Genomic DNA, 15,263 nt, shown 5'->3' with positions numbered 1-15,263 from the left:
GGCTGCCAGGGGGTGCGCGGGGCGGGGGACACCCGTGTCTACCCCGCGTGCAGCCGCCCCGGGGACACCCGGACCCTCGGAGTCCTCCCCACCCCCACCGTAGCCTCCGGCCGCCGGGGAGGACCCGGGCGCGCTGGGGTGGCCCCGCCCGCCCCCGCGCGCGCCTCGGTCCTCTCCGCCCCGCCCGGCTCGCGGGGAGCTTTGCCCATTCCCAGGGCCCGGCGGAGCAGGCCGCGCTGAGGGCACCCGGCCCCCTCCAGCCTGCTGGTCTAAGTCTCCGGGTCCCCCTCAGTGCAGGCGACGCAGCTGCAGCCCCGCCGCGACGCTCGGGTGAGTTGCCGAACAGCCCCAGAAGAGCGGCTAGGGGTGGGGGGGGGGGTGTCGGGCGGACAGTTGTTTCATTTCCTACCTTCTTCGCCAGCTGCTGGGAGTCCAGCAGAGGGTAGAGGTTAGGGAGGCCGGCAAGGGAGCGATGGCCCCCACATTCTAGCAGGCAACTTGCCCTAAAAGGAGTCACGGCTCTGAGCCCTGATCTGCCCCGTCGGAAGGGAGCCGGCGGCTCACGGTGAAAGGAGGCCTTGGGGACACTTCACTGGTGCGCTTGCTTTGGGCCCAGTCAGAGGCCTAGACTTGAATCCTCTCCTGCTACTGAGGGCGTTCTTGGGTGGCTCTGTGACTTTACCAAGCCTCACTTTCCCCATCTATAAAAGGGGACTATGCTGCTGCCTCCCAGGGTCCTTGTGAGGATGAAACCAAAAGATGATGCCAAGTGCTGCGTGAAAGCCTGTGGATACCGGCGGATCCCTGTTCCCTTGCCAGAGAAGAATCCCCACTTCTGGCTTTGCAGGGGGCACTCCCAGTGGGTGAGAAGATGGCCTCCTTGCGGGGAGTGGTCTGGGGAATGGAGTAGGGTAGAAGCCCTGTCAGCATGGATGCCCCAGGCAAGCCTTCGGAGGAGCCCTGCTTGTTGGCTGTCTGGGACACGCAGTATAGCAAGACAGTTGCAGCTCTCCTGTGGACGTCCCTCACCATTCCCTCTTAAATGTCATTTTTCACCGCCCCCCCCCACATCTCTACTTCAGAAAACAAAACCACGGTGAAAACAAACACTGCAAACTCCCACCACAGAGCAGAATTCCCACTGCACACATGGGAATGACCGAGTCTCTGAGAGTGAAGTGATGTGTATCAGCTAATGGATATTTTACTCTGCCGCTCTCCCTTATGTGTGTTTAATGTTGTGTGTTGCCTTCTCTTAATGCAAGAATAGGCACGATTCCCTCCAGGCAATCAAAGGAGGCAGCTGGTGTCACACTTTCCAATGCTTACTGGGTGGGGCGCTCTGCAGAGATTACCGCGCCCACGCCCCTGGGCCCTGGGAGGAAGACTTGCCACACCAACCAGAAAATGGACTTGGGGGAGCCATGCTCAACCTCTGTGGGGGAGAGGGACCCAAGAGTTTAGAAGAAAGATCTTGACTTTGAGAGACATGGTCCTTGTGCATCTTGAGCCAGCGGAGATTCATTTGGCAGTTCTCCAACACTCCCGCCTGCAGTTTGTCTTTCTTTCTTTCTTTCTTTCTTTCTTTCTTTCTTTCTTTCTTTCTTTCTTTCTTTCTTTCTTTCTTTCTTTCTTTCTTTCTTTCTTTCTTTCTTTCTTTCTTTCTTTCTTTCTTTCTTTCTTTCTTTCTTTCTTTCTTTCTTTCTTTCTTTCTTTCTTTCTTTCTTTCTTTCTTTCTTTCTTTCTTTCTTTCTTTCTCTCTTTCTCTCTTTCTCTCTTTCTCCCTTTCTCCCTTTCTCCCTTTCTCCCTTTCTCCCTTTCTCCCTTTCTCCCTTTCTCCCTTTCTCCCTTTCTCCCTTTCTCCCTTTCTCCCTTTCTCCCTTTCTCCCTTTCTCCCTTTCTTTCTCTTTCTCTCTTTCTCTCTTTCCTCTCTTTCTCTCTTTCTCTCTTTCTCTCTCTTTCTCTCTCTCTCTCTCTCTCTCTCTCTCTCTCTCTCTCTCTCTCTTTCTTTCTTTCTTTCTTTCAGCACTGGGTATAGTCAGAAGCATGGGAGGGTGAGAGGATTCACCAGAGCCAGAGAAGGGAACAGAACAGGCAGACTGACGAAGTACACTGCTGAGGGGAGCAGCGGGCGCTGCAGGAGAGGTCTGCGCGCCATGTAGGACCCTCGTCGGTGGCCAGGAAAGCTCAGCGCTCAACTGCTGCACCACCAGGGGAGGCCCCCGCCTGCAATCTTTAAACCCTGCCCCAAAATCTATTTTTCTGAGCTTGGGCCTGCCACTTCTCCCATAAGACATGACCCAGCAGTTTGTCAAGAAATTTAAGTTTGAAAGTAGGGACGTTACTTGGAGCGAGGCACACGTGATGGGTGCCATTTGGATAACTCGTTCACAGCTGTGTCCCCAGATGCCACATGCCACTGCTGCACACACTGTGGGTGCTGGAGAAGGGGGGGGGTTACCAAGGACCTGCAGGGTACCTGACTCAGGGAAAAGACAAGTATCTCCTCTCACACACCACTTCCTGGAGAAAGCTAAGTATTTCTGTTTACCCACTACTTCCTTCCTCTAGCCCCCCTGATGTGCTCTCTTCTTAACTTCCCTCTCCCCACCTGCCACCCTCACCCCAGCCCCAGCCCTAGATAGTACAGTGTTTTCAGCTTGGAAATACCCCTGCCACCAAGATGGTCTCTCCCTGCAGCCTGCTCTCACACATCTGCACACGCACAGGGATGCCCCTATTTGTGGTCATCAGCACCCACTCCTCAGACCCTTCCCTCCCATCTAAAGCCATTGGTTCCCCAGCCCTCTTGAGACCAACCGCCAGCCCACTGGGCACCAGGCAGGGTGAGGACCGTGGGAGCCCAGTGTGCTTATATACATAAATGAGCAAGCTCACATTCTGATTAGGTTTAGGTGATTAGTTGCTGGTGGTGTTGGCTCCACCCCCCGGAAACTCAGAGGGAGGCTGCTTGAGGCCTAAGCATAAGAGCCAGCCTGGCCTCCCTCTGCCTGGGGAACCGAAGGACAGCAGCTAGTGAGTCTCTTTCTTTCTTTCTTTCTTTTTTAAATATTTATTTATTTATTTATTTATTTATTTATACAAGCACTGGGTACAGTCAGAAGCGCAGGAGGGTGAGAGAATTCACCAGAGCCAGAGCGGGGAACAGAACACGCAGACCCACGAAATACAGTGCTGAAGGGAGCAGCGGGCGTGGCAGGAGAGGTCTGTCACACCTGGTGAGTCTTTTTCTAGACAATTCCTATACTAGTTAAATGTTGTGTGCCCACTATGTGTTTACATCCTCTAGGGACTTTTTTTTTTTTTTTTAGATTTACTTATTTATTCATACAAGAACTGGGGTACAGGCCAGGAGTATTGGGGGGGCGGTGAGAGGATTCACCAGAGACAGAGTGGGGAACGGAACAGGCAGATCTACTGAAATGCACTGCTGAGGGGAGCAGCGGAGAGACAGGAGAGGTCTGCTGTGCCATGTAGGTTGCTGCCTGCCTGGACAGGAACCAAACTCATGCTGCAGAGGCTGCGGACAGCATGACATTGCTGTGCTTAACCCCTTGCGCCACCAGGGGGGCCCTCCTCTGGGGACTGTAGACTCTGTCCTGGACCCCGCCTCTCAGAGGGCCGGTGCAGGTGGAATCAAGGGGCTAAGATGAAACTGAATGGATCCCAGACCTCGGGGACCTGAGTCAGGCAAGACAGAGAAGCGAGGTGGCCCGGGGGTCAGGACACTGGCCCCTGCAAAGCCTGCCACAGGGTGCCATGGAAACATGGTTAGGAAGGGCTTCTTGGGAGGTGGGGGCAGTTGAAACAAAATGGATGTTAGCTTTTATTTTTCTCATTTGGTCTTCACAGAAGCCCTGAGGTAGGTACTATTTCATATAGATAAGATATAAATTGGGGTTCAGAGAGATTAAGTGTTTTTTCACCATGACAGAGCAAGGAATTGAAACCAGATGTACTCGATGCCAAAGCTATTTGGCTTAACACTATTCCACATCATAAACACATCTGGCAAAGGAAGTCAGGTGAGCAAGGACATGCGATAGAAGCAGTGTAGATGAGAGGCAGGACAGTGACATTTCTGGAGCATGAGTTTTGTGCACAAAGAGGTAAGAGCGGAGTCCAGAGAGGACAATAGAGAATTATTTGTAATTATTTATAAGTAAAGTATTTATAAGTCTTATAAACCACAATCAGGAACGTGGACTTGGCCTTGAGGGTGATGAAGGGATTGTAACTTCCCCCCAGAAGTTTTACTCAGCAGAGTAATGCGCTCTCTCTGATTACAGTTAGAAACGTAGGTGCAGGTAGGGGAGAGAAAGCAGAGACGTGAGTGCAAGCTACTCTAGAACATGCTTCTCAGTATTCTTCTCATTATGCATAAAGAGAAAACTATTCCTTTTGCATGTCAAAGCTGGGGGCTGTTTGAAGCTAAATGCAACCAACCCAGGGTGCACAGGTACCCCTGGGGCTGAGGAATTCCAACAAACATGTACCTACATTAGTGTGTACCTAGATTCAGTGGGGGATGAAGAACAAGAACTGGATTCAGAGAGTGATTAGAAAGCAAGATAGCACATAGTGATAGGTAAAAAGGATGATCCCTGGGCCTCCCCGGTGGCGCAGCGGTTGAGCACTGGGTTGCGAAGCTGCCCGCAGCCTCTGCAGCACCGGTTCCGGTTCGATCCCCAGCTGCTCCCCGGCCATCAGAGGAGGGTCCCAGCAGTGTACTTCCGTCCTTCTGCCTGCTCTGCTCCCCGCTCTGGCTCTGGTGAATTCTCTCACCCTCCCGCACTTCTGACTGTACCCAGTGCTTGTATAAATAAATAAATAAATAAATAAATAAATAAATAAATAAATAAAAACATTAAAAAAAAAAAAAAGATGATCCCTGGTTCCTGAGCTGAATGTCCTGACAAACTGCTTCTTCATTGTCGCCAGGAACATGAATCCTGTGGGATTCATCATTGGCCACCCTTACAGTATGTGCAGTCTCTTTTTTGTGTAGAACTGGGATGTAGGCCAAAGGTGTGGCGTCAGGCGGTTGGGGAAGGTGGGGGTGGGGGGCGGGCGGGTGAGAGGATTCACCAGAGACAGATCAGGGATCAGAACAGGCAGATCTACTGAAATACACTGCTGAGGGGAGCAACGGGTAAGACCAGGAGAGGTCTGCTGCGCCATGTGGGTAGCTCCCTGGCTGGGGATTGAACTCAGGCTGTAGTGGTGATAGCGCTGAGACTTAACCCCTAGGCCACTAGGGAGGCCTGGTATATGCAGTCTTGATGTATGTGCAGAAGCCCAACAGGTGATGGATCAGGGTTCTGGAGTCAGACTGGGTCCATTTGCTATGTTCAGCAATTTACTAGTTCTCTTACTTTGGGCCAGAAAACACTGATCTTTCTAAACATGTTAGCTCGACTACAAGATAGGCATAATGATAGGATTATAAAACTGTTAGGGGAATAAAATGAGATAAATGCACAGCGCCTGGAACATAATCAGAATCCAATAATAGCAACTCTATTATATTGCTATTAATTATGACTATTATCAGCAAATATGAAGCTTGGAAATGAAACCGTTTCAGAAGTCATCAAGTGGAAACTGAAACCATGAGGATAAATACGCACAGATAATGGAGAGGAGGAAGCTGAAGGCCCAAAGCACGGACATTTAGGGATAGACAGAGGAAGAAGACACTGAGCACAAATGGGCAGAGAAGGAGCAAAGTCACAAGAGCCTGGCGTCGTGGAAGTCACACCCGGCGGCCACGCAATTGATCTTCTTCCTAACAGAACCTGACGTTAGGGAAACCCTCCTCTGGACAGCTGTGTGCTTCAGAGAAGGCACACAGTCCCGGTTCAAAGCAGGAGTTGAGTCCTCCCTCGCTCCGATCCCATTTCTCTCACCAGTGATTGGTTTAGGAAGGTGAATTTGATGCGGTCTGGTCAATGGGAATTGATAGAAAATCAGCTGAAAGGCTTGTGGGAAAGATTTCTTTGGTTTTGGGGCCTCCCTGGTGGCGCAAGGAGTTAAGCACCACACTATGAAACAATCCACAGCCACTGCAGCACAAGTTCCATCCCCGGCTGGCCAGGGAGCATCCCACATGGCACGGCAGACCTCTCCTGACTCGCCTGCTGCTCCCCTCGGCAGTGTATTTCAGTCAGTCTGCCTGTTCTGTTCCCCACTCTGTCTCTGGTGAATCTTCTCACCCCCACTTCCCACACCTCTGGCCTGTACCCTAGTTCTTGTATGCATAAATAAATAAATATTTTAAATAAATAGCAACAAAAAACCCTGGAACTGCTCCAGTGATCTCACTGCTAGCATGAGGATAATGAACACCCAAAGAGAAATGCAGAATCACAAGGATCAATGAGAAGCAGCAGTGGAGGCCTGACAGCAATCCTGCTTATCTTGTTATATGATGCACTATTTAAGCCAAAGTGAGTCAAATTTTGTGCTATTGATGTTTGCGAACTAAGTGCTGTAATCACAAAGGGATTTAATATGAGGAAGTAACTGCTTATGAAAAGTTTCAAGGTGCTAGATGGTCGGACTCTAGCTGAACCCCCAGGAATGACACCTTCCTTGTTGGAACTACTACCTCTGTCCACCTGTCCAGAGAGTGGGGACTCAGGAGGTCACCACGGGAACCATTGCGTTCAAGAACACAGTGCTTTATTTGTGATCCAAGGACCAGAAAGCCACAGTGAAAACTGTCAGCCTCCAAAACCTGATGAATAAACATGGAACTCGATTTCAGAAAAATTACTCATCTCCTAGACCATACTTGCCAGAAGAAAACAAAGCAGGAGGAAGAAGCCTTCACTTGAATTCCACCTTCCACATATTCCCTATCTAATGACCAACTTCTTTGCTCTTTAGTCCTACCTCCATTTCAGATCTTCTGTTGTCGTGTAAAACACAATGAATAAAGCACATCAGCACTGGAGCAGGTTTACAAGGCAAGACTCTGCTGCTCGAGCAGAAGTTTTTGCACTATTTGTTGAGTGTACAGAAGCTAATAATGGATGATCACGCAGAAGTGCTATGAGGAACAAAGTCCGGAGGGTGGGATTGGAATGGGAGATAAAGTTTTACGAGGAACAGAGAATGGACTTTGTGACCATAAGTCAAGAGACATTTGTGTCAGCAAATTATGTATGTTGATGTTATCACAGGCAGAGTTGTTCTGAGACCACCATGGAGATGGTGACGCAATCTGGTCACTGGAGGTCTAGGCGTCCCCAGGCCTGCCTTGTGATATGGGCTATTGTCCATAGGTAGTCAAGCAGGAATGCTCTGCTGTGATTTGCAAATAGCAAGTACTCACAGTTGCCCATGAGTGGCCAGCTCATAGGAGCCCACGATTTTCTATCTGTAATCACTTTTCCTTCTCCATATAAACGAAAGGAAAGCCTAAAGGATATATAAATGCTTTCTATACCCACAAATTAGATAGATGATAGATAGATAGATAGATAGATAGATAGATAGATAGATAGATAGACAGATAGATCCTTTAGAATTTTAGAACCATCTTACCTTCTGCCTGATACATATCCATTTGAATTTTATAATTTTTCCTTCTGATAAATATATTTATCTCCTTTAGGATTTTTCTGAGGGTCCACTGAAGATCTTTCAATTTCAGTTTGCCTGAAAATATATTTATTTTGTCCTCATTCTTGATATATTATTATTTTCTGTACATAAAGGATAAACTGGCAGTTATTTATTTACTCACCTACTTTTAGTTCTTGTGGGGAGGATCTGGATATAAAAACTAGAATGATAGATTGTTTCTATCTACTTGTTGTGGGAGGGGTTGATTGGGCCCTTGGACGGTGCACTTTCTCCACAGGTGGCACAGATTGTGGCTGGTGGACCCAGAGACAAGAAGACCTAGAAGGGTAACAAGGCACCCCCCCACCCAACACAGGAAGCAGTGGATGGTATCAGCATAAGGGATTCCCTGGTCATGGTGGAGAAGCAGGTGAGTGTGAGGTGGAATTTAGCTGTCATGCTGGAGCTGGTCCTGTTCTGAGAAACCCCAGCTGGAAGTCACAAGGGATAAGCACAAAAGGTGGGGGAACTGTGTACAGACAGACCAGGGAGGATTTTCAGAGCAGTGAAATATTCTGTATAATTCTATAATGGTAGACATATATCACTGTACACGTGTTCATATTTATAGAATGTACAACCCCAAGAGTGAACTGGAAAATATGAACTATGGGTGATAATGATGTGTCAGCATAGTTTTACAATTGTAATAAATGTGAGGGATGTTGATGATGGGGGGCGCTGTGCGTGTGCAGGCGTAGGGACTACAAGGAAAATGTCTGTACATTCCTCCCAATTTTGCATCATACCCAAATTTGCTCTAAAAAACAGTCCATTTTTTAAAATGCTTTAAAATCCCTCAACTCTCTGAGACTGGCATTATCATCAGACTTTTCTGTGGAGGAGCCTGAGGTTTGGAGATAAAAGCAGTTTGCCCAACATAGCACAACTAGTAACAGCAAAGTTGGGATTTAAACATGTCCGTAGGACCCCAAAGTTTGTTCAACTCTCATAGACATTGCTTTTCACCCCACTGTGTCTCATCCCCTCCCTGCTGGCCCCTATTTGCAGTATCATATCACCTACTGATGAAGAAAACTGTCCTGATTCAACCCTCTTCATCCCACCCAGTCTGGCCTTATCTTCAGTCTGAAAACTTGAGTAAGATATTGACTGGCTCTGAAGAAAAATCGTTTGTGCAGTTCAATTGGAAAGTTCGAGCAGAGGCTGCACAACTTATCTCTTAAGCTCTACAATTTTTAATGATTTTATCAGGAGGCTCCTTGTCAACATCTGCCAGATTCCTCTTCTCTTGCTTCACTTTCTCTTGTCCTCTTGTCTGAGGCTATGATGTCACACACTTGCTTTTGTGTCCACAGAGATGTGCTGATACAGTTCCATCAGACAGTGGCCTCAGATTCCCACTCATTGCGTCGATGAAGTGATAATCGCCAACCAGAGGTGTGACATAAGCCTGGGTTCATCTGGGCTGCCATAACAAGGTACCACAGGCTGATTGGCTTATAAATAGCTGAAATCTATTTCTCACAGCTCTGGAGCTTGGGAAGTTCAAGCTGCCAGCCTGGTCGCGTTCTGGTGAGGATGCTTTTCCTGATGCGGGTGAAGGAGCTCTGTCAGGTCTCTTTTATAAAAGTTTTAATCTGTGCATGAGGGCTCCACCTGATGACCTAAACAACTCCAAAGGCCTGCCCCCTAACACCATCACATCAGGTAGGCATACCTGTGATCTTAGCATATGAGCAGTAAATGCCCCTCACCTGTGAAAGTTGGAGGGCGTATTTGGAGATTATGAGGTTGAATGTAGCTCATTTGTGCAGGGAAGGAGATGAAATCCACTAGGTTTCCAAGTTTTCAGAAGTGCAAGAATGTTGCCTGTGAGTGGTAAGGAGTTGTGGGGTACCACAACTTGTGACACAGATTTGGAGGGCACCCTCATCCCTCTTACAAATGTCATATTTTGTTAGTTGCTTATCATATATGGTTAGCAAATAACCAGGTTATTCAACAGAAGCCTTAGTTTTCCCATCTATAAAATGGAGATAAGACCCAAGATTCTAAACTGGGAAGGATTAAATGAGTTATGTGTGTAAAGTCCTTAGCATTTAGTAGACACTAAATAGCAGCTACATACATACTAATTAGCAGCTACATACATACATTTATATTGCATGTAGATCCACTTTGAGTTTGTTAAGACAACTGAACATATTATATACAATTTACGTTACAATAACTAACAAATGTAATTCACAACATGTGCAGGTCTGTGGATCCAGAATAGCACCTACAGCTGCTGGAAGGTCATTCTAGGAGCTCAGCCCTGTGTCTTGGCAGCAACTGGATTTGAAGATGGCAGCAAGGGTATTGTGGGGTAGCCTCGGCCTGCTCCGCCTGGTGTGGTGTCTCCTTCCGCAGACAGGCTACGTGCACCCAGATGAATTCTTCCAGTCCCCTGAGGTCATGGCAGGTAAAGCTCCCGAGGACAGTTCAGAGAAGCAAAATCTGAAGTGGAGTTGACTGGGTGGATACTGAGTGGGAAGGGAGAAATGTGCCCAGGCAGATGAGCAGTAAATCCAGGAACCTCTGTGAAGGAAGAAATAGGGAGTGGGGACACCATGTCCCCTTCCAAATTGACCTTTCAGATGATACTAATGAAATGACAGCCTCGTAGGTGTTTCCCCGCTTGAACCAACAGCACAGGTCATTCAGAACAAAAGCTGACTGTTCGGTGGAAGAAGTTTAGTGTTGGGTTTCCCCAGTAGGTGGGGAAGTTTACACAGGGCTGCAGTCCAAGATAATGAAGCTTCTCTTCTGTGGATTCCTGGGAGGGCTGAGGGAGCCCAGGCTGGAATGCTCACTGTTAGGTCATGCAGGACCACGAGGGGCCTACAAAACAAGGGTAGGACCATGTTTTGCCAGGGATTTGAGGCTTTTCAGATGCTGTGTGCACATGGCTTCCTCCTCCTGGTTCCAGATGGTTCTGGCAATCAAGTCTAAAACCAAGTCTTTCCGCCAGTCACCAGAGAAAAGATGGACATGCCTGCTCCCTTTAAGGTCATATTTTGAAAGTGACATACTTAACTTGTCCAAGAATACAGTTCACCAGTGGTCACTGCTGGGATTCCAGTGCAGGCAGTCATGGTGGTTCCATGCTATGAATTACTATACTAGGCTGAAGAGAATTTGGACAAATGAATATTAAGGATTGTGGAAGTAGATGGGGAAGCCACAGCAATCAAGGTCATGCTGGTGGTTAGGATCGTTTTGCCTGGGCGCCGGAATCCCACACTGAAGGGAATGATGGTTAACATGAGTCGCAGTTAGTATTTGCATAAGGAAAGTCAAGTCACACACCTTTTGCCCATTTCCATCCCATCGGTCAGAGTAGATAACATCATGGATGGACACATCCAACTGCAAAGAAAGCTGGAAAATGTAATCTTTATACCTGACCAAATGCCCATCTAAAGAGACTAAGGAAGAAGGAAGGAAACATTTTGGGGAGACATCTCCACCACAGGGTTCAACAGGTGGACTTGTTTTTTAAGGTGAAAGTTCCAGTCTTCTTTCCTATACTTCTTTTTTTAACCTGACCCAGTAAGAAGCAGCCAGGTGGATCTGATCTTAGATTTTATGTCCCTTTTGCTTTCACCATGAAGAGAAAAAATGACCAAAAGCCTAGAGTAATAAGTAGGACAAAGAAAGAGCCCTAAACAACTCACAGTATTATCAGGCCTGAGATGTTGGGGGGCTTAGAGCTGAGCTGCAGAAATTCAAAGGCTGGTCCCCTCCTTCCACCCTTCAGAGCTCTGGGACTCTGGGATACAGGGTCACAGACGAGCCCTAAGCAGCAAGTTGTTTTTTTTTTTTTTTTTAAATGTACTGCTTGGTTACATTACAGTTATTTAAAAAAAAATAAGTTTTGCAGGCAAAACTAAGGTCACTGGGCCTACTTGGTGACTGAGGGGTTAAGGACACAGCGCTGTTAAGCTATCGCCAGTCACTGCAACATGAGTTCGATCCCCACATGGCACAGCAGACCTCTCCTATGTTGTCCACTGCTCCCCTCAGCAGTGTATCCCAGTAGATCTGCTTGTTCTGCTCCCTAATCTGTCTCTGGTGAATCCTCTCACCATTCCCCCAACTTCTGGCCTACACCCCAGTACTTTTTTTTTTTTTTTAAGATTTATTTATTTAGGACCTCCCCTGGTGGCACAGCGGTTGAGCGCTGGGTTGCGAGGCTGCCCGCAGCCTCTGCAGCGCCAGTTTGATCCCTGGCCACCACCAAGGGTCCCACAAAAAAAAATTAAATAAATAAATAAAATTTATTTATTTGTTTGTTTGTTTATTTATTTATTTATACAAGAGCTGGGGTACAGGCCAGATGCGCGGGAGGGTGAGAGGATTCACCAGAGACAGCAGGGAACAGAACAGGCAGACTGACGAAATACACTGCTGAGGGGAGCAGCAGGCGAGACAGGAGAGGTCTGCTGCGCCATGTGGGACCCTCGCCAGCCGACCAGGATCGAACCGGCGCTACAGAGGCTGCGGACAGCTTCACAGGGCGGTGCTCAACCGCCTGCGCCACCAGGGGAGGACCCACCCCAGTTCTTGTATGTATAAAGTTGACAGTTCTATAAATCAGAAGTCCTGAGGCCCTCTCTGCCCACAGGATCACAAGATTGAGATCAGGGGGAGAGCTGGGCTGGTTCTTATCTGGAAGCTTGGATGAGAAAACTACTTCAAGTGCATTCTTGTTGTTGGCAGAAGTCTACTTCAGCCATGGAACTATAGTCCCTATTTCCTTGCTGGCTGTCAGCCAGGGGCTGCACTCAGTTCCTAAATGCCACCCAGATTCCTTCCCAAGGGCCCCTTCTTCTTTCAGCCAGTAATGATGCATCCAGCGCTAGTCAAGGTTTGAATCTCTGAGGCTTCCTCTTCTGCCACCATCTGGAGAAAACTTGTCTGCTTTTTTATTTTTATTTTTTAATTTTTTTTTCCCCAGAAGAACTGGGGTGTAAGATAGAGGTGCAGGGGTTAGAGGATTCATCAGAGACAGAGTGAGGAGAGGGACAGGCAGATTTACTAAAACACACTACTGAGGGAAGCAGTGGGCGAGACAGGAGAGGTCTGCTGCATCATGTGTGTAGCTCCCTGGCTGGGGATCGAACCCAGGCCACAGCAGTGATAGCACTGAGACTTAACCCCTAAGCCACCAGAGAGGCCTTTTTGGTCAGCTTTTCCCTATAAAATTCACCATTTTCACAGTGCCAGGGATTATCAGGGCATGTATTGATATACTAGGGGGTTGGGAAATTTTGGGTGCCTCCCCAGAATTTTGCCCACCATATTCTCTGATCTTGAAACAGGCTCACCTCTCTCTCTCTCTCTGCAGAGGACATCCTGGGTGTAGAGGCCGCACGACCCTGGGAATTTCTCCCCAGCAGCTCCTGTCGCACAGTGGTTTTCCCACTGCTGACCTCTGGCTCTGCCTTCTGGCTGCTCAGGCTCTGGGAAAAGTGGGGGCCATGGCCTGGCCCTGTGAGTGGTTATGTACTGTTGGTGGGGCCCCGACTCCTCCTCACTGCCCTCTCCTTTGCCCTGGACATGGCTGTGTACCATCTGGCCCCATTGTGGGGAGCAGATCGCTGGAATGCCCTGGTCCTGCTGTCTGGTTCCTATGTCACCCTGGTCTTCTACACAAGGACCTTCTCCAATGCCATCGAGGGGCTGCTCTTTGCATGGTTGCTGGTACTAGTATCCCACCGTCTATTCTGGAGCCCCAGAACCAAGAGGGCTGCTCTGAGCCCACAGTGGCACAACTGGCTTCTCGGGGGCATCGTGGCTGCTGGTTTCTTCAACCGGCCCACATTTCTGGCCTTCGCTGTGGTCCCCCTCTTCCTCTGGGGAGTTTGTGGAGCCACGAATCCTGGCATCAAGTCACTGACCCAGGAAGCTCTGGTGCTTCTCCCAGGGGCGACCCTCACAGCAGCAGTGTTTGTGGCTGTGGACAGCTGGTATTTCTCCAGTCCCTCCAGGCCCAGTTTCCTGGTCCTCACACCTGCCAACTTCTTGCGCTATAACCTGAATCCTCAAAACCTGGCGAGGCATGGCACACATATGCGGCTCACTCACCTGGCAGTCAATGGCTTCCTGCTCTTTGGGGTGCTGCATGCCCAGGCCCTGCAGGCTGCATGGCAGCAGCTACAAGCCTGCCTCCAAGCCTTTGCACAAATGGGCATCCTGAAGGCACTGGGTGACAGGGGCCTGCTGTCCAGTCCCAGGATTCAACTCCTGCTCCTCTACTTCATGCCATTGGCCCTACTGTCTGCCTTTAGCCACCAGGAAGCTAGGTTCCTCATCCCCCTTTTAGTTCCTCTGGTCTTGCTTTGCAGTCTACAGACCCAGCGTGTGCCCTGCAAGGGTATGCTTGTCCTTTTCAATACCCTAGGTGCCCTTTTCTTTGGCTGCCTGCACCAGGGCGGCCTAGTGCCTGGCCTGGAGCACCTGAAGCATGTAGTTCATACACCTGGGCTTCCAAGCATCCCTACCCACTACACACTCCTCTTCACCCATACCTACATGCCACCTCGGCACCTCCTATACCTCCATGGCCTGGGATCGCCCGTGGAAGTGGTGGACTTGGGGGGGACGGAGGACCAGGTCCTGTGCCAAGCCCTGAACAACTTCACCAGTCAACCAGCTTGCCAGGTGGCTGGTGGGCCATGGCTTTGCCGTCTCTTTGTGGTGACCCCTGGCACCACCAGGCCTGCCATGGAGAAGTGCAGCTTCCCCCTCAAAAATGAGACACTCATGTTTCCCCACTTGACCATGGAGGACCCACCTGCCCTGTCCTCTCTGCTGAGTGGGGCTTGGAGGGACCATCTCAGCCTTCACATCCTGGAGCTGGGAGAGAAGCCTGCCAATGTGACCAAAAAGGCACCACCCAACTCTCAGCCACAGGCGAAGGCATCACTCTAGCTGAAGGGATAGGAAGAGCAGACTCCATGCAGGAATGGGATGTGCACAGCCTTTGGCTGCTCTGTCCTTCTGGATGAGCTGCCACTCTTTCCCCTCAAAGACCAAAGATCAGACAAGTCACTCAAGGTCCCCAAAGAATCTCTATCTGTCTCTGCCCTATTCCTTCTAGCCACTGTGATGTTTTAAATATATAGTAGCACCTGGTGGTGAAGAGAACTTCTGCTGGTGACAGAAGAGAGGACACCTGAGTGACCTCTCCCAACCCAAGAATGCCTTACCTCTTTGCTGTCATGACAACCCTTTAGCATCCTAGATACTGACAAGCTGTGGAGCACGCAGATAACTCAGGTTCACAGAAGTGAATCCTAGTCCCTTGCTGAACTCACTGGCTGTGTGATCTTAAGGAAGTCCCTTACCCTTACTGATACAGATCAGTTTTCCAGTCTGTATATGGATCAGAGGGTCGCGGAGGTATCTACCAGTTAGCGCAATCATTCCTGGGTCTGCAGCATGTCCCCCGGGGAGCAAGGCATGTTTTTCCTAAAGCCTTTTTAAGCACAGAAGTGGGTATGGTGGTGTATTTAATGGCATTTTGGTGCCTGTTGTATTCTTTTATTTGCTGTTCTATTATTACCAAAACAAGTCACTCTGGAACTTTTCTCTGTACT

General features: G+C 49.0%; 1 protein-coding gene across 1 annotated transcript; it reads left to right on the top strand.

Annotated features, from left to right (window-relative positions):
- Nucleotides 1–9,948: 9,948 nt before the first annotated feature.
- On the top strand, nt 9,949–14,595 carry PIGZ (phosphatidylinositol glycan anchor biosynthesis class Z; the record flags this gene model as incomplete). Its single annotated transcript, XM_084232694.1, has 2 exons — nt 9,949–10,081; nt 13,010–14,595. Exons 1-2 carry the CDS (start codon nt 9,964–9,966, stop codon nt 14,593–14,595), a joined length of 1,704 nt encoding a protein of 567 aa, XP_084088820.1. The 5' UTR covers nt 9,949–9,963.
- Between the last annotated feature and the right edge of the window lie 668 nt (nt 14,596–15,263).

Source organism: Talpa europaea (genome assembly GCF_964194135.1).
Source record: "Talpa europaea genome assembly, chromosome: 4".
NCBI classification, from domain to species: domain Eukaryota; kingdom Metazoa; phylum Chordata; class Mammalia; order Eulipotyphla; family Talpidae; genus Talpa; species Talpa europaea.
Note: the sequence above shows the minus strand (reverse complement) of the source record. Positions and strands in the feature narration are given on the sequence as shown.